Here is a 15,341-nt window from a genome sequence, read left to right on the forward strand (position 1 = left end):
ATATCTCTATACATAGGACCATGTTTATGCTCACAAATCTCCCAAAATTCCAAGTATTTCATGTTTCCCCCTGGAGTGCATTCTTGTCAGAGTGGAGATGCCTCTGAAACAGCATTGAGACCATCCTCCCACACAACATTGTACTGATTAGACGTCCAATAATAGGGTCCACGCATGAAATCTGGGGTGAATGTGTCACGTGGATTCATGTGTAAGTGTAATTCCTGTGGTAATAATAAAAGGTTTAATGTGTAAGTGTAATTATTGTGGTAATAATAAAAGGTTGCCCCTGTAGACCCTATTCACAGCTGCCACTTGATGTGTCAATGCAGGGTAAACACAGGTGTAACCAATAACATTAATGATGGTTCCGTTCCATTTAGGGGTTCCAGTGCCAGGCCAGTGTTATCGGTGTACCCTGCATTGACGCGTCAAAATGGCTGCTGTGAAAAATCTATGGAATGAAACGACACCAAATTGGCACATGATCTCAGAGCAGATAGCCTACCTGCAGAGGTGTATTGAATTTGGTCGTAGGACAACGCGTTCATGAGATGTGTCCATTTTAGTCAAATAGTCTCCGCCCACAACATGTAACTAAATCTGGAGTCTCTTCTTCATGTAAAGAAAATGATGTGTATGTGCTCTGTTAACATGCACAAACATGTTGAAGCCACAGCAACGTCTGGAAAAGGATTTTTTTTCTTTTTTTACAAAAACAGCTGTAACGACTCCAGCCCCAGAGTGCTCTATCCAGCTGTCCTCTCTGTATTTGCAAATGCAATGCAGTGCAATGTGGTTTGGTCTTTTTCAATGCCAGGCTAGTTTGTATAATTACAATTAAACTTATTTTGTTTACACACAACTAAAAAATAAAGGTCAATGCATGGCTGTGGATAAATCAACTTAAAGTCACCTTGAAAGTGATGACAGTCAACCTCCAAAACCAATACAAACAAATGGGCAAGGCAAGGCTGTTTGGGGATGGTCCCCATAACGCCCAGGCAGGCTATTATGGTCATTTTGTGCCATCGGTGCATTTTTCTTTAATTTGCTTTGGCTCCCCTAGCGCCCCCTGGTGACCTCACTTTGAAAACCACTGACAGAAACACTCTCTTGTACGTACTGTCTCTGACTCTCACCTCCATGACAGCCTCAATCTGTCAGTAACACACCCATTTACATTTTAAATGCGACCATTATCCAGATAACTTATCCGGTCTCATGTAAAAAAACCAGGTGTAAATGGGGTGTAAGTCAGCTGCCTAATGTTTATTATTATTTTTATTTTATTTTTTCTGATTTTTCACCATTTTCTCCCCAATTATACTTGTCCAATTTATCCCCATGCTGCCCGATTGGCTGCCCCGGTCCCTGCTCCACCCTCTGCCGATCTGGGAAGAGCCGAGACAAGCACCATGCTTCCTCCAAGACATGCGCAGTAGCCAGCCGCTTCTTTTCACCTGACAGGGGGAGCACGTGGGAGGATCACGCTATTCCAACCAGTTCCCATCCACCCCGATCAGGCGCCCCGACAGACCAGAGGAGGTGCTAGTGAGGTGACCAGGACACATATCACGCAGGTAACACCAAGCCGCAGGTATCACGTGGATACGAACCTGCAACCCTCATGTTGGTAGGCAGGGAATCTACCGCTACAATACCCGGACGCCCCAGCTGCCTCATGTTGAAAGACGTTTGAAAAACAAAGACAGACTTAAAGGATGGCTTTACCGGTAATCAACCCACTTTGTATCATTAATAATCTCGGGAAGTTGTGCTGGAGAGGCAGAATCTGCTCCGAGGGCGGCTGTTATTGTTTATCTTTATTTTTAAGTATGCGCACATCCACAGAGAATGACATGGAGAGCTTCAACAATGACTTGCAGCTGGTGCAGGGTTGGAGTTTCTGCCGACAGGAGCAGGAGCAAATTCACCACGAGGTAAACACAGAGAGAAGGCAAAACACTGGCCATGTGCTTATTTTACCTAGATTATACAGTATATGATACAAAGTGGGTTGTTTACCGGTAAAGCCACCCTTTAATGTTTCCCACCGATATTGCAAGTGATAAATGACTAGACAAGGCATTGAAGAATGTAATACAAGGTCTGTATTATGGGGACATTTTGCGCTGATGTGTAAAACTTAAACATTGTTCAATGTCCAATATTGATTTGTTATTCCGTGTATTTTAGTATTTTTTGTCAAATTTTCAAGCTGTGAAGTCAAATTTCCACTCTTGATTACACAGGTGGACAATACAGCCATTTTCAACACACCTTGAGTTGCATGCACTTTCTATCAGAAAGGTGTCTTTCGTAAATCCAGTCTGATGCTCTACACTAAAATGTATTGGGGGGTTGGGCGGTTAGGATGATTCTAAGGGCCTCTGATTGACAGGGGTCCTTAAAACATCTTAAACTCGTCACGGACATTTCGGCCCGGCCTCATTTTTAAAGCTAGCGTGAAGATACTTACGTCATAAGAAACTAGAAGATATCATATCATCAACGAACGATATCATGCTAGCTTGTCGGAAAGGGGGTTATTAAGCTCCAATGTTAGGCAAATTTTGGCAAGGGAAAAACTGGCATGGCCAAATTTCAAAGGGGTCCCTTGACCTCTCAGCTCAAGATATCTGAATGAGAATGGGTAACCCATTCTCATGGGTTCTATGGGTACCCACGAGTCTCTGCTTTATGCCCACTTTATGCTAATCCTAATCCTATGCATTTTTTTTTTGCATTTTTTGCATGCAGTATGAATGTTATTTCACCAATTCTATTTGAATATTTATGGTTACTGGGGCCCCTAAACACCCTTTGAATTGCATAAATTGAGTATAACTGGAAAGCTGAGACTTGTGGATTAAATTAGCCCAATTGTATTCATGTGTGATGATGTTAGTCCACATAGTAGCCATTTCATTGTAAGACCATTTTTGAAATTTGACCTCACTGTATAAATTGACATATTGTTACCTCTAGGATAATCACAGCCTCATGAAACTTTAGAACTACAAACACTAGAGACCTTCAGAGGATTTCTATAGGTAGGCTATATTCACAATATGGGGTTTTCTGAGCAATGAACCGATGGGGGGGGGGGGGGGGGGGGGCAATTGCTTAAGTAGTGAAAAATGGTTAGCCTAAGTCTTGCACCAAATCGGTGTAATAAATGGCACATAATGTAATGCAATTCTAATTTAACATAACATGTCAACAGACAGATTTTTGGCCCACGGCCCTCCATCCAGATTGGATTTTTGGGGAAGAATCTCTTACTGGGAACGTCTACTACAGGTATCAGGTTTGAACCACCAGCCATGCAACCAGTCCAGTCCGATTTCAAAGCCGGTCCTGCTTTTACCAGGCAGCCACGTCCCCCGCGCCTAAGCTGGCTGATTGACAGCTGGATCAGCCAATCATCAGGCGCAAAGCGTCAGCTTTACGTTCGCTCCAGTTCACCAACCAATCAGCTGAAAGCTTTAACAATCACGACGCCACACGGACTGCACGGGCCACCATGTTGGTGAGGGAAGGACAACTGCACCCAGTTCATTGCACTCCGACTCCTTCAATCAAATCACCTAAAACGGGGAAGTAAAGGCAGAGGTTCTCCACTGTCTGTAAACCATTATAACAAGCTCTGCATTTTATACCCCCCATTTTATATCTTTCTCGCAATGGCGTTTCCCATTACCCCCCCCCCCCCCACACACACACACACACACACACACACACACACACACACACACACACACACACACAGTTTCCATTAAATTGATATAGCCAATTAAAAAATAAAATAAAAAAGGATAGCTGACCGAAGTGAAACCTCTAGGTTTGGGGTTCTGATAGTGAGTGAGTTGGCTATTTGTCTCTGTGAGAGCTATCACTATTATAATTCATGTTCGTCTATACCGGAAATTTTCTCTAGTCTGTCTTTTCTCTTCTCTCTCGGTACCTCCCATCTTTCTCTCCTCCCCCTCTCTCTCTCTCTCTCTCTCTCTCTCTCCCCCCTCCTCTCTCCCCCCCCCTCCTCTCTCTCTCTCTCTCCTCCCCCCCCTCCTCTCTCTCCCCCCCCCCTCCTCTCTCTCTCTCTCCTCCCCCCCCTCCTCTCTCTCCCCCCCCTCCTCTCTCTCTCTCTCTCTCTCCCCCCTCCTCTCGCACGGTTTGTCTTGCTCTCTGACCTTCAGCGAAACAACCTGCTGTAGTGCTGTCAGATGAAATATAAAAGTAGAGAGAAAGAATCACATAATGAGGGTAATTTGAATATCAATAATATATGTATGTTTTTTCTTTTCTTTTCTGTGTCTGAGTGTGTTCGTTTGACTTGTCTGTTCATTGTTCTGAAAATAAAATATAAACAAATAAATAATGAGGGTAGCCTAATAATAAATAGCCCAACAAACTAATGACGCCAATTAGGGTAATGTACTGTAAGTAACAAAATAATGAGATAAAGAAGTACATTTCCATGGGCTAACTGAACAATTGGACTACTAGTAGCGGCAGCTAGTAGTAGTAGTAGCTGGTAGTCTTAGTAGTACTAGTAGTAGCAGTGATCAGTCAGTGTTAATTTAACTCCAAAAGTGTTAATGACTCCTACAACCTGTCGGTAACACTTTATAATGACTTTAATCGATAAGCCATTTACAAGCTAATGATTAATCAAATTACATTAATTACTTATTATATATATTGTAGATGTTAGAATCGGATTAGTCCATCACTACTGATATTAGCTCAACATTTATCTCTTAATTATAAGCAAGGAATAAAAAATATCTTATAAGTCATTTGTAAAACAGCTGAAGTAAACAAATGCGTATTGGGTCAGTGTACTGTAGGTTACAGTATATGCAAGAGTAAAAACAGGTTAACAATGTTTTAAACATGTCATTGTTGGATGTTGTCATGCTGAAATTGGGATATAAAAAAGTGGAAAATAAATGGTCCGCTGCATTGTTTCTCTCATTTCTATGCCATCCTGGTACTAACAGATGTCTATTAACCCTTAATAGGTTGGAATAAGTTGCTACTTTAGGTTTATAAATGAGTAGCTACGTATTTATTCATATATTTTGTAACACCCAGGCCCCGCCACAGTGTGGCCTGCTCTGTTATCATCCTGTGTGTAATTCATAGGAGTTTGTTCTTATGTTTATTCCTTGTGTGTTAGTCTCTGTCTTCTCCTCACCTGTTGCCCATGTTCCCTCGTTAAGTCTGCCTTTTCCTCCCACCTGTTGCCTATGTGTCTCTTCGTTAGTCTGCCCCATTACCTGAGTTCTCCCCACCAATCAGTTCTCCCGTTTTGCCCCCTGTGTTCCTACCTCCCTAGCAGCCCCTCATGTTCCTGATGATTCCTCTGTGTATATATTCTTTCAGTGTGTTTGTAGCCCTGGTCGAGTCTTGTCTAGGTTTGTGAATTTTACCAGCATCAGCTAATGTTTTACAAATTACTTATAACATATTTTATTCCTTCCTTATCATTCAGATATAAATGTTGAACTGCCAGTAATATGAGTACTAATGATAGACTGATCAGATTCTAACATTTTAATTCATCATTTAACTAATTGCTTGTAAATGGCATATAGATGAAAGTTATTACAAAGTGTTACCACAAACCAGCAGGGGAATCCGCAAGCAGCAATTGGCCACAACCAGCTATACAATCAAACAGTCACTGATCCATGTCTATATAATGGTCTTATTAGATGTGTCACTATTTCACTCAGAATGGAGATAAATGTAATTAATCTTAATATAACAGCCTTACTGCTTCTTTAGTCCCCACCCTCTCATAACATCATTGTGTATTACCACAGTTGTGCTCTAAATTAAATAAAGATCTTGTTTTTGATGGAGGAAAAAAAGTGTTACCACACTGTCAGTTAACAATTTTACAGTGTAGATTAGTTGCAATTGCAGTAGTAGAAGCAGAGTTAAAGTGTCCAGGTGGGTTATCTCGTAAAAAGGGCCTTTCTGTGTGCATGTTTTCCCCATGCTCACTTGGGGGTTTCCTCCTATATGTATGATCGATAAGAACTCCCTAATAAAAACATGAAAGAACATTGTTGCTGACCAGCGATGGTCAAAAAAGAAGGTGGACCACGGGCGCTGCAAGTTGCCCAGCGCTCCTGGCCTGCCCTGTGAAGGAAGGACGAGCCAGGAGGATGAGAGAAATGCAGAGGACAAATTTCATGATGGCATTCTGAAGCATGTTTTTTGTGTGCCGGCCGCCGTGCACGCGTGTGCATGCGTTGATGGTTGCATGTGACAAAATAAAGAAAGGGTTTTGTCCATACTGTTTCATTTTGTTCGTAAAACCATGCCTTACCTAGTCTGTTGCTTGCAGGTCACATATTGACCTTTGCCATGGCTCAAAAAACGACATCTATAGAAAAGTTTGTTCTCGTTTTTAATGAGAGCATCTGCAGATTAATTCCATACTCGATATAAATCCCTGTTTCTGTTATTTTAAGTTCATCTCCATGTTGTTGTCCGTAGCGGATCACTGTGCTCCTATCTGCCGGAGGAGTGAGGAGTCAGCACTAAGCAGTCATTGTAGCCTATAACTAAAAATCTGCGTGCTTCGTGTGCGAATTTATAGCGTGGGGACTGGAGAGGGCGCACTTTTTTTGGGTGTGACACACATTATACAGTGACACCCATGCCTGCCTGGCATATAGCGTTCAGGGTTGAGGGGTACTTTTAAACGAAGGAGGTGCCAAGCTTGTTTAAAAAAAAAACAAGCATGAATTTGCTATAATGCCAGGCAGGCAGCATGTGTGTTACTGATGACATCACCAATAATGACGTCATCCGCGCTGCCGGCCACTGATGGCATCGTTGTCCTCAGGGTTGTGAGTCAGTCAGCCTTCTGAGTGATGTCACTTGAACAATTGTGATGTCATCAGTGATGTCACTTGAGGGTCATTTTGAGGGTTGTCAGTCAGTCAGTCAGTCAGTCAGCCTTCCTTCTGACCTTCAGACAGAGCCAGATGCAGGCCGGCAACTGCCTGGCAAAAATCCCACCCAGGTGTTGAAGTAAGCGGTACATCCCCTAATCACTCCCCCTAGCCACCCCTCGAATCCACACTCTATCTTCCTATCTCTAGCTACAGTACGACCCCTTTTACCTAGCCAGCCCCCCCCAGAAAGTAATTCATTACACTACTGTTACATTACTTTTGCGTTACTCTGCAGCATCGCCTGAGGTGTGAGGTAAAGAGCATATCTCCACCCCTCAAAAGTTGTAGACTGAACTCCTATGAAAGTTGGTGCCTCAATGGATCGGCCGGAGCGACGACTGCCTCTGTAGTGCCTGAACCAACCAATGTATGTAATGCAAGTAATGTCATAGTGTTTGTGTTTGATTTAGTAGCCTAACTAATGTGATGACTGGAATTAGGAACAGTAATGCCTTACACTACTCGTTACAGGCAAATGTAATGTGATTACAGTAATGCCTTACTTTGTAATGCGTTACCCCCAACACTGCCCCCTAGCTACCCCTTGAATCCTGACTCCAGTCTCTACCACGACCATCCTATCCCTTGATACCACCTCTTGTCCCTAGTCCCGCCCCCAGTTCATCCTTGAGTCCAAGTGAATGTTTGAGAAAAATTTGAAGAATTTCCCTCAAGGCATGCTGAGATATTGTGTTAACGAGCATGGAATGGATCGGCCGTGAGGTCACAGTGACCTTGAACTTTGACCACCAAAATCGAATCAGTTCATCCTTGAGTCCAAGTGGATGTTTGAGCCAAATTTGAAGAAATTCCCTCAAAGCGTTCCTGAGATATCGCGTTAACGAGCATCAGAGGTATGCATGTACGTACATACCGGTACGTACGTACGTACGTACGTACCGGTATGTACGTACGTACGTACGTACAACATAATGCCTGCGGCCACGGCTATCGCCAGCCAAGTCATAAAAACAGCAACATCATTATTAATGTCTCAGTGAGACACAGCACACATTAGTTCAGGATTATCATTATAACATCTGATATTGCTTGAGTGTAAAGTGGGTCAGTTTATCCAACAGTAATCTCAAAATGATGACGGTAAGGATCATTGAAGTTACAGTGCTAAGCAACTACACAACCCCTAGAGGGCAATACGTGAATAGCTACAATAAATGCATCACTCAGGATTTGTGTGTGTGTGTGTGTGTGTGTGTGTGTGTGTGTGTGTGTGTGTGTGTGTGTGTGTGTGTGTGTGTGTGTGTGTGCGTGCGTGCGCGTGCGTGTGCGTGTGAGTGCGTGTGTGTGTGTGCATGCGTGTGTGTGTGTGAGGGAGAGAAACAAACAGTGCGAGATTAAAATACTTTTCGGTGTACAACCATTATGACCGTGTTCCACATATATTGCCAAATCTCGCGAGAGAAACGAGCATGGATGCGTGTTCCTCTCGCGAGATCTGGCAACACTGCACACAGGAGGGAGGGTTGTCTATTGTTCCACCCTGGCCAATCACGGGCTGAATATTTTCGGAGATAACCGACCAATCACCATGTCTTCCTAGACACATAGCCCGCCCACCATACTATAAACGCGCGAGCCCCGGCTGGTACACGCCGCTGGCGATACAACCACTTTTTCTTCCGTTTCACTAGGAGTAAAAACCAACGTCCTTTTTATTTGAGGTTATTTCTGACTGGACGTTAGTTTGTTTCTCCAGAGGATATCTAACATGGCGGACAGTAAAGTGAAAAGCAGCGGAGAGCTGAGTGCCAAGGTAAGGAGGAAGAGAGAGAGAGGGATGGAGATGGACAGAGAAAGAGGACAGAAATAACGCTTCTTCTAGCTTTACTGGCTCCATTTATATGTTATATTAAGAACTGGACTATTATAGTCACGTTACGAAAGAGAATGTCACTTTATCCAACATGATGATTCCATAATCCGCTTTACGGGCTTATAAAACTACATGTTTAATAGACTGTTTGAAGCGCCGAGGCAGAGCAGCTGTGTGTGTGTGTGTGTGTGTGTGTGTGTGTGTGTGTGTGTGTGTGTGTGTGAGTGGATCAGGATGTAACAGCGGAGAGACGGGCTGCTCCTACTGCCGCTCTGCTCGGTGGTGAAACACCGGGATAGATAGGTAAAGACCAGCCGACAGCTTCCCGGTGGCTTTTACAGAACCGCCGCCTCTCTAGACCCACTGCAAACAAACCAGACTAGAATAGAAGAACCCAGCACGTTAAATTAATCTACAAACTGCAAATGGGCTCTTATAGACTCCAGCTTTAAACGTTTAGACCGATACGTGCCATTCTCTCTAGCACGAGAGAACGAACGGTGCGCCAACTTCAGTGAAATTCTGACAATTTAACGTTGCCCTGCCCATCGGCAAAGGTGCATGCAGTCTAAATTATGGCTTATTAACCTTTCCAGAATCGCTAGGAGCTACTCTCTAATTCGGCCCTCATAATTCACCAAGTTAAGCCATGCAGTCTCAACTTTTTATTGTATTTCGCACATCGATCGCGGTGGTATTTCGGTGTAAGATTGACTGGGGGGATAATAACAACAATAAAACGCAGTATTGAAACAACTATTGCTTGCTTGATTATTTAATTATGTGTGAAATGAAATAATTGTCTCCTATAACCGTTCATAACTTGTTTGTAATGTTTTATATGAGATGTGTAACGTCACTTGTGTCGACGACGTGCAAGACCACAATAAATGGTCAGATGTCTGTAGGACCAACATAGGCTCAACATGCTGTGTTAGGATAATAACTCCATTATCCAGCTTAGCCTCCTCAGTCGGTAAACTCCACTCACTCGGTGACGTGACAGAACAATAACCCCTCGCTCGTTCGTCTCGAGCTCCGCCAGTCGCCACAGAGGAGCTAAACTAACCAGAGAACACGCGCGCCCCTTTGTTTGTTTATTATTGATTGATGTTATTATCATTGTTTATTCTACCATACGTTGGAATCTCGCGCCTCCCGGTCTCGTCGATCCGTGATTGCTTTATATATCATTCCCTCGTCAAATAAGGTTTTCGCTCGCGCACGCACGTCTGTTGGTTCCGGTGTGGCGCGAGTATTGTTGATTTCGCGACTCGTGAGCCCCTGGTTTCGTTGCTCGAGGACAAGTACTAGGAGACTGCGCTACGGTGTTGAATGAGTTGAGCATGCAGTAACTGGTTAGAGACAGAGAGAGAGAGGAAGCCCGTGCTCAGCTCTCCTCCAGTCGGCCGGTATTTCGGTATATGGACCGTGAGATTGTCAAACAGAACGCCTACAGTATGGCTGAACACCGACTGCACTGACGGTCTGTCAGTCATGCTGAAGAATAACACAGATTGATAGATTGATAGGCTGGAGGAAAGATCAGCCCCCCTACCAGCCATTGGCTGCCCACAAATGTGACAGACATGCAGGCAGACCAATCAAAGGGGCTACAACTTCTCCCTTTTTTCAAGAATCATGTTCAATCCATAATGTCATCATCATCAATCAAAACATTAGTATACAAATCGACGTAAGAAGAAAAAAAAAATACACGACAAAAAATACATAACGTTAGGAGTATCATGTAACAACCAACAGAGGCATTAAAGGAACATTTACATATTTACAAATTTCGCCCTTGCAAAAATCAATATCACTCATAAAAAATATTATTTCTAAAATATAAAAGAATAATTGTACCAGTCAATGCCTTAAAGAGATATTCTATCATGTCATATTATAGTCCTGTAATAATTTTGCATAGTAGTGTATTTAGAGTCTTAGACACTTATATTAGCAATAGCATTGTTGAATTAGCATAATTTGAATTGAAATCCAATTGTGCTCAGTGTTATATTTAGCTTGTTAAACCATGGCCCCTGCTCTGATCAGGTGCCAGAAAAGAATCAGCCGTGGTTCCACAGGGATTTGTAGTCTTTTGAGGGGTGTGTCTTGTGGTTTCCCTATGAGGCTTCATTCTGAATGGACTACAGCAGTGATAGACAGTATCGGGTTGCAAACAGGCGGCAGGAGGTGGGAGGGACATAGAGAACTGACCAATTGGAGGTCAGAGCATCAAGCGGTGGAGGAGGGAGGTACAGCTCTCTGATACATTCCCGCTTCTTTCACTACAGCAATTTACTTCCATGGTAAAGCAGGAGGCGAAGGCATGACCCGCCCTACACTGCCTCTGACTGCTTAATATTTTACCTTAACCAATCGTTACTCTTCATGTATAAACCCAACCAATCAGCACTTGTCATGCCTAAACCCAACCCAATGAGAGGCTGGACATGTCTTTGCCATGCTATTTTTTTTTGCATACTGTATCCCTCTTTCATTAATCAGAAAGCTAAAAAAAAAAATCAAGCTTGTGGGTGGCTGGCGGGGGTGGGGATTGCAGTTAGCTAATAACCAACCCACACACACACACACCCACTGATTTTGAATCAGACCTGGACCAATTTTCATTTGCACATATTCTTCTAGGGAGTAGGACAAGTGTGCTTCAAAAAAGGATTTAGTTAGAAGTACTTCATTGTTTTGTTTTAGCCTACTTAGATGCCAGGGGGGATGACTTGAGGTGATTATTCTTACTACTGTACCACCAAGTGACATGGGCAACCAACGATAAGGTCAAAGGTTAAGGTCTGGCAATACTCAGGTGAATGAATGAGCATGTAGGAGGGCACTGCTAGGAGAGACAAAAGACTACTCAGACTACAAAGTTCAGACAGCTGCAGTAAAGTATTCTTACCTCCCTGTGAAGAACAGCTTACCTGACAGTATGGGAAGTGTCCTCCTGACGCAGCAAACACTAGCCATTGAGTGCCCTCTGCAGGTGAAAAAAATATAAGAACACACACACACAATACATATTTGCAACTGCTCAGGTCACATTCAAACTCATGGGAAAGTTGAATCTCTGAAAAACAAGTTTAGTCATTAAAGTGTCTCTCAGCTTTATTCCTTAGGGGTATATTGTGAACCTAATTCAGCCAAACACACCACAGTAGGTGTGTCCCAGACTAATAATTTACAATAACGTGTAGTTGAATCTAATTGAGACTGGCATTTGTCAAAACATGTACTGTAGCCACACCCACCCAGCCAGTAAAAGGGACTCTGTGTGTAATTGGAACTTGGCTTTAGTTGAAGTTTTATGGTATCAATAGGCTGATATTTATACCAAAATAGGCTATATTATATATCATGATTTATTGGGAGAAACCAAGCAATTCTATGTAAAATCAGACATTCAGCACCCCCATGTAGCCAGAATGGAATGATCCTTGTTTCATAACCACATTTTGTGACGATTCGACTGAGATTGGCTGTCGAATCAGGCTCCATAGAATGAATAGTCGACTATACAGGGTCACAACACAAGTACCACATCCTATATTAATGCCATAATGTGTGTGTGTGTGTGTGTGTGTGTGTGTGTGTGTGTGTGTGTGTGTGTGTGTGTGTTTTCAGGAGCTGAAGGAAAAGAAACAGACAGAGGAGACAGAGAAGGGAAAAGATGCTCCGGCCAACGGCAAGACTGTAAGAGCATCTCCCCTCCTTCCTCTTCTTCTATCCAGCTTGTAGAGCTCGACTGGTCCTACATAACTCTGTCCTGTCTTCTCCCGTTAGGAGGAGGAGAACGGGGAGAAGGAGAACGAGGCAGAGGAGGAAGAGGAGGATGTAGGGGAGGAGGAAGAGGAAGATGGAGAGGGTAGGTGTCTGCACTGTCGTGGATAAACAGCAGAGACATGATACTCAGCATCAGCATATGGTCAAACAGCACTATTCTGTTGAGTGAAAGAGACACATACAGAGAGAATGGTTTGACTGATATGGGTTTTTAAAGGCAGACGCCAATATTTTGCACTGATATTCAATATTGTTATTTAAATGTGACTATTTTCATGCCAAATGATTCCCCAATATTGAGTAGTATTCATTGTTTCCCATGATTCCAAATGGTGGTTAGTTACCTATATAGTAGGCTAACCTACCAAGCAATACATACATACTTTCAGAAAATGGCTACATTTCTTTCCAAACTCTAGACTAGTTGAGCTGTTGCTTGAGAGGGAGTGAAGAGAGTGGGAGTCAACAGTAGAGCTTGTCCGCCATCTGGTGGCCAGACTGTGTATCTGCACAATTTCCTTCAACGCAATCAAGTTCCAATTCCATCCAAATCCAATCTACCAGTCGTTCATTTCAACTTAATTAAGTTCAATAGCCTTTAAGGAGGTTTGTTGCACATGGCATAGCCATCTTTTAACATTCATATTTCTGTTTTCCACAATGGATCAACTAAAATGAGAAGATGGTGGCAGTTGATGTGAGATGAAGGGTTGATCAATAAAACACCATAAGGAAAACCGGTGTGCTGCTGAATTACAAGAAGAGAAGTAAAAAGTTGTTGTGAACTTTTGATTGATCGATTGATTTTATTATGGATATGAAAGACAAATCTAAGGGATAAACATTTGAAAGTGTGAACACTTATTTCCAACATGGTCCCTGGTCTTAGAAAACAAGACTTATAGTAACACATAACATAAAACCATACAGATCAATCAAGATTTTTTTTTAAATTCCAACTGACTTTTAAGAAGCTATTAAATGATTCACTTTGGTAGGACACTGTCATTTTTAAATGTGAAGCACCTCATGGTTGTCATGGATCCAGAAAGTAGCTCCCTCACATACACATTCATTCATTCAGCATCTCTGCCTCTAGGGGCAGTGACCACTACTAGTCTTAAAATAAAAAATAAAAACACAGTTATAGATAGATAGTTAAGATGAGTATTTAATTCTATGTCCTTGATATATTTGTTTTGCCAATTGTCAATATGAATGCTTGTGAAGGTGGGTGAAGTTGGAAGTTCGGCTCCTGAATCTTTTTTGCAGATGTGTTTGTGAAAGTGGCCTACCAGAATATCATAAAAAAATACATTTCCCCTGCTGAAACAAGATACTCCAAAAACAACAACAGTCTACATATATAGAGGCCAGTAACAGATTGTGATTATCTGTGTATTCAGGTGATGAAGATGACGATGAAGATGATGACCTTGATGGGCTGACGGGGAAGAGGGCAGCTGAGGATGATGAGGATGATGAGGTGAGGACGATGGGACAAAGAACGCACACTCACCTGCCATCTGAAAATGCAACCCAATAGAGACACTGCGTAACACGTCATCATTCAGAAACCACGCCCAAGACGGGGGAAAACACAAACTCCTGTCCAATCCTGCCGTTCTCCTATGTCACGTGCATGCTTGCGTGTTGCACCAAAAGATTGTATATACGGAAGATGAACACTCCAACTTACTTCTTGACAGCTAGATCCACATTTTTCTTCTCGCCAATTCTCAATGGCTTCCTTGTTTTGCTCAGGAGTACAAAAAACTTTAACTGGTGATTTTTTACATTTGTTTTCTGCGCAGCCCACCACACAACAGCTTTTAGCTATGTTTAATTCAAGGAAAATGACGCTGGTGTGTGGAAATGAACGGAGCTCTTCCCCCGTGATGGGCGTGGCCTATTACATGCAGTGTCTCTATAGTCAAAATAACATGTTGGCACGGTACATGTCTGCAATCCACAGATATGAACAATCTCAACAAACCGTCTGCCTTTTCTCAAATATGGCATTTCCTGCAAACCTACAATCTCAATTAATTAGGTTAATCTGAAAACCTCGCCTTTCCAACGTTAAAGACAAATAAAACTGCTTCAACAACTTTGCTTATGTTTAGGCAAGAAAAACAACTTGGTTAAGGTTTGGTTTAGGCTTAAATAAAGAAAATAAAACATTACGGTTGAACTGTAGACTTTGGAAACGCTGTGACTGGGACTTGGTGTGAAAGGCTAGTGTTTATGCCCTCCATGTACCCTTACTGGTCACCGCCTTATTTCAATAGCAGGCTCTATAACGTTGATATACACATATCGTAGATGATATGAAACTTATTTTTGGTTCAGAAACATGATATTCGACATATCCGTGGATTGCAGAAACTTACAATGCAGTTTTGTTTTTTGCTTTTGCTGGTGAGTGAAGCAAATCTACCAGCCACTTGCTATGATGCTAATTTTGGACCCTTCCCCATGTCACCCCCACCCGCACTCCCTTGTTGGCAACCAAATTCAACCAAAACTGTCCCCAGTGAAACCCACTTCATCGTAGCGCCTCTGTTAAAACCATTGATAGTAACTGTCCCCAGTGAAACCCACTGCATCGTAGCGCCTCTGTTAAAACTGTCCCCAGTGAAACACACTGCATCGTAGCGCCTCTGTTAAAACTGTCCCCAGTGAAACACACTGCATCGTAGCGCCTCTGTTAAAACTGT

General features: G+C 42.7%; 1 protein-coding gene across 1 annotated transcript in view; it reads left to right on the forward strand.

Annotated features, from left to right (window-relative positions):
* Window positions 1-8,587: 8,587 nt before the first annotated feature.
* ptmaa (prothymosin alpha a) overlaps window positions 8,588-15,341 on the forward strand; it is a 9,844-nt gene continuing 3,090 nt past the window's right edge. The window contains exons 1-4 of the mRNA XM_083647708.1: window positions 8,588-8,757; window positions 12,463-12,531; window positions 12,622-12,703; window positions 14,028-14,107. Coding sequence (XP_083503834.1) covers window positions 8,713-8,757; window positions 12,463-12,531; window positions 12,622-12,703; window positions 14,028-14,107 — 276 coding nt within the window. The 5' untranslated portion in view covers window positions 8,588-8,712. The remainder of the gene's footprint in view (window positions 8,758-12,462; window positions 12,532-12,621; window positions 12,704-14,027; window positions 14,108-15,341) is intronic.

This window comes from Poromitra crassiceps, assembly GCF_964638095.1.
Source record: "Poromitra crassiceps genome assembly, chromosome: 12".
NCBI classification, from domain to species: domain Eukaryota; kingdom Metazoa; phylum Chordata; class Actinopteri; order Beryciformes; family Melamphaidae; genus Poromitra; species Poromitra crassiceps.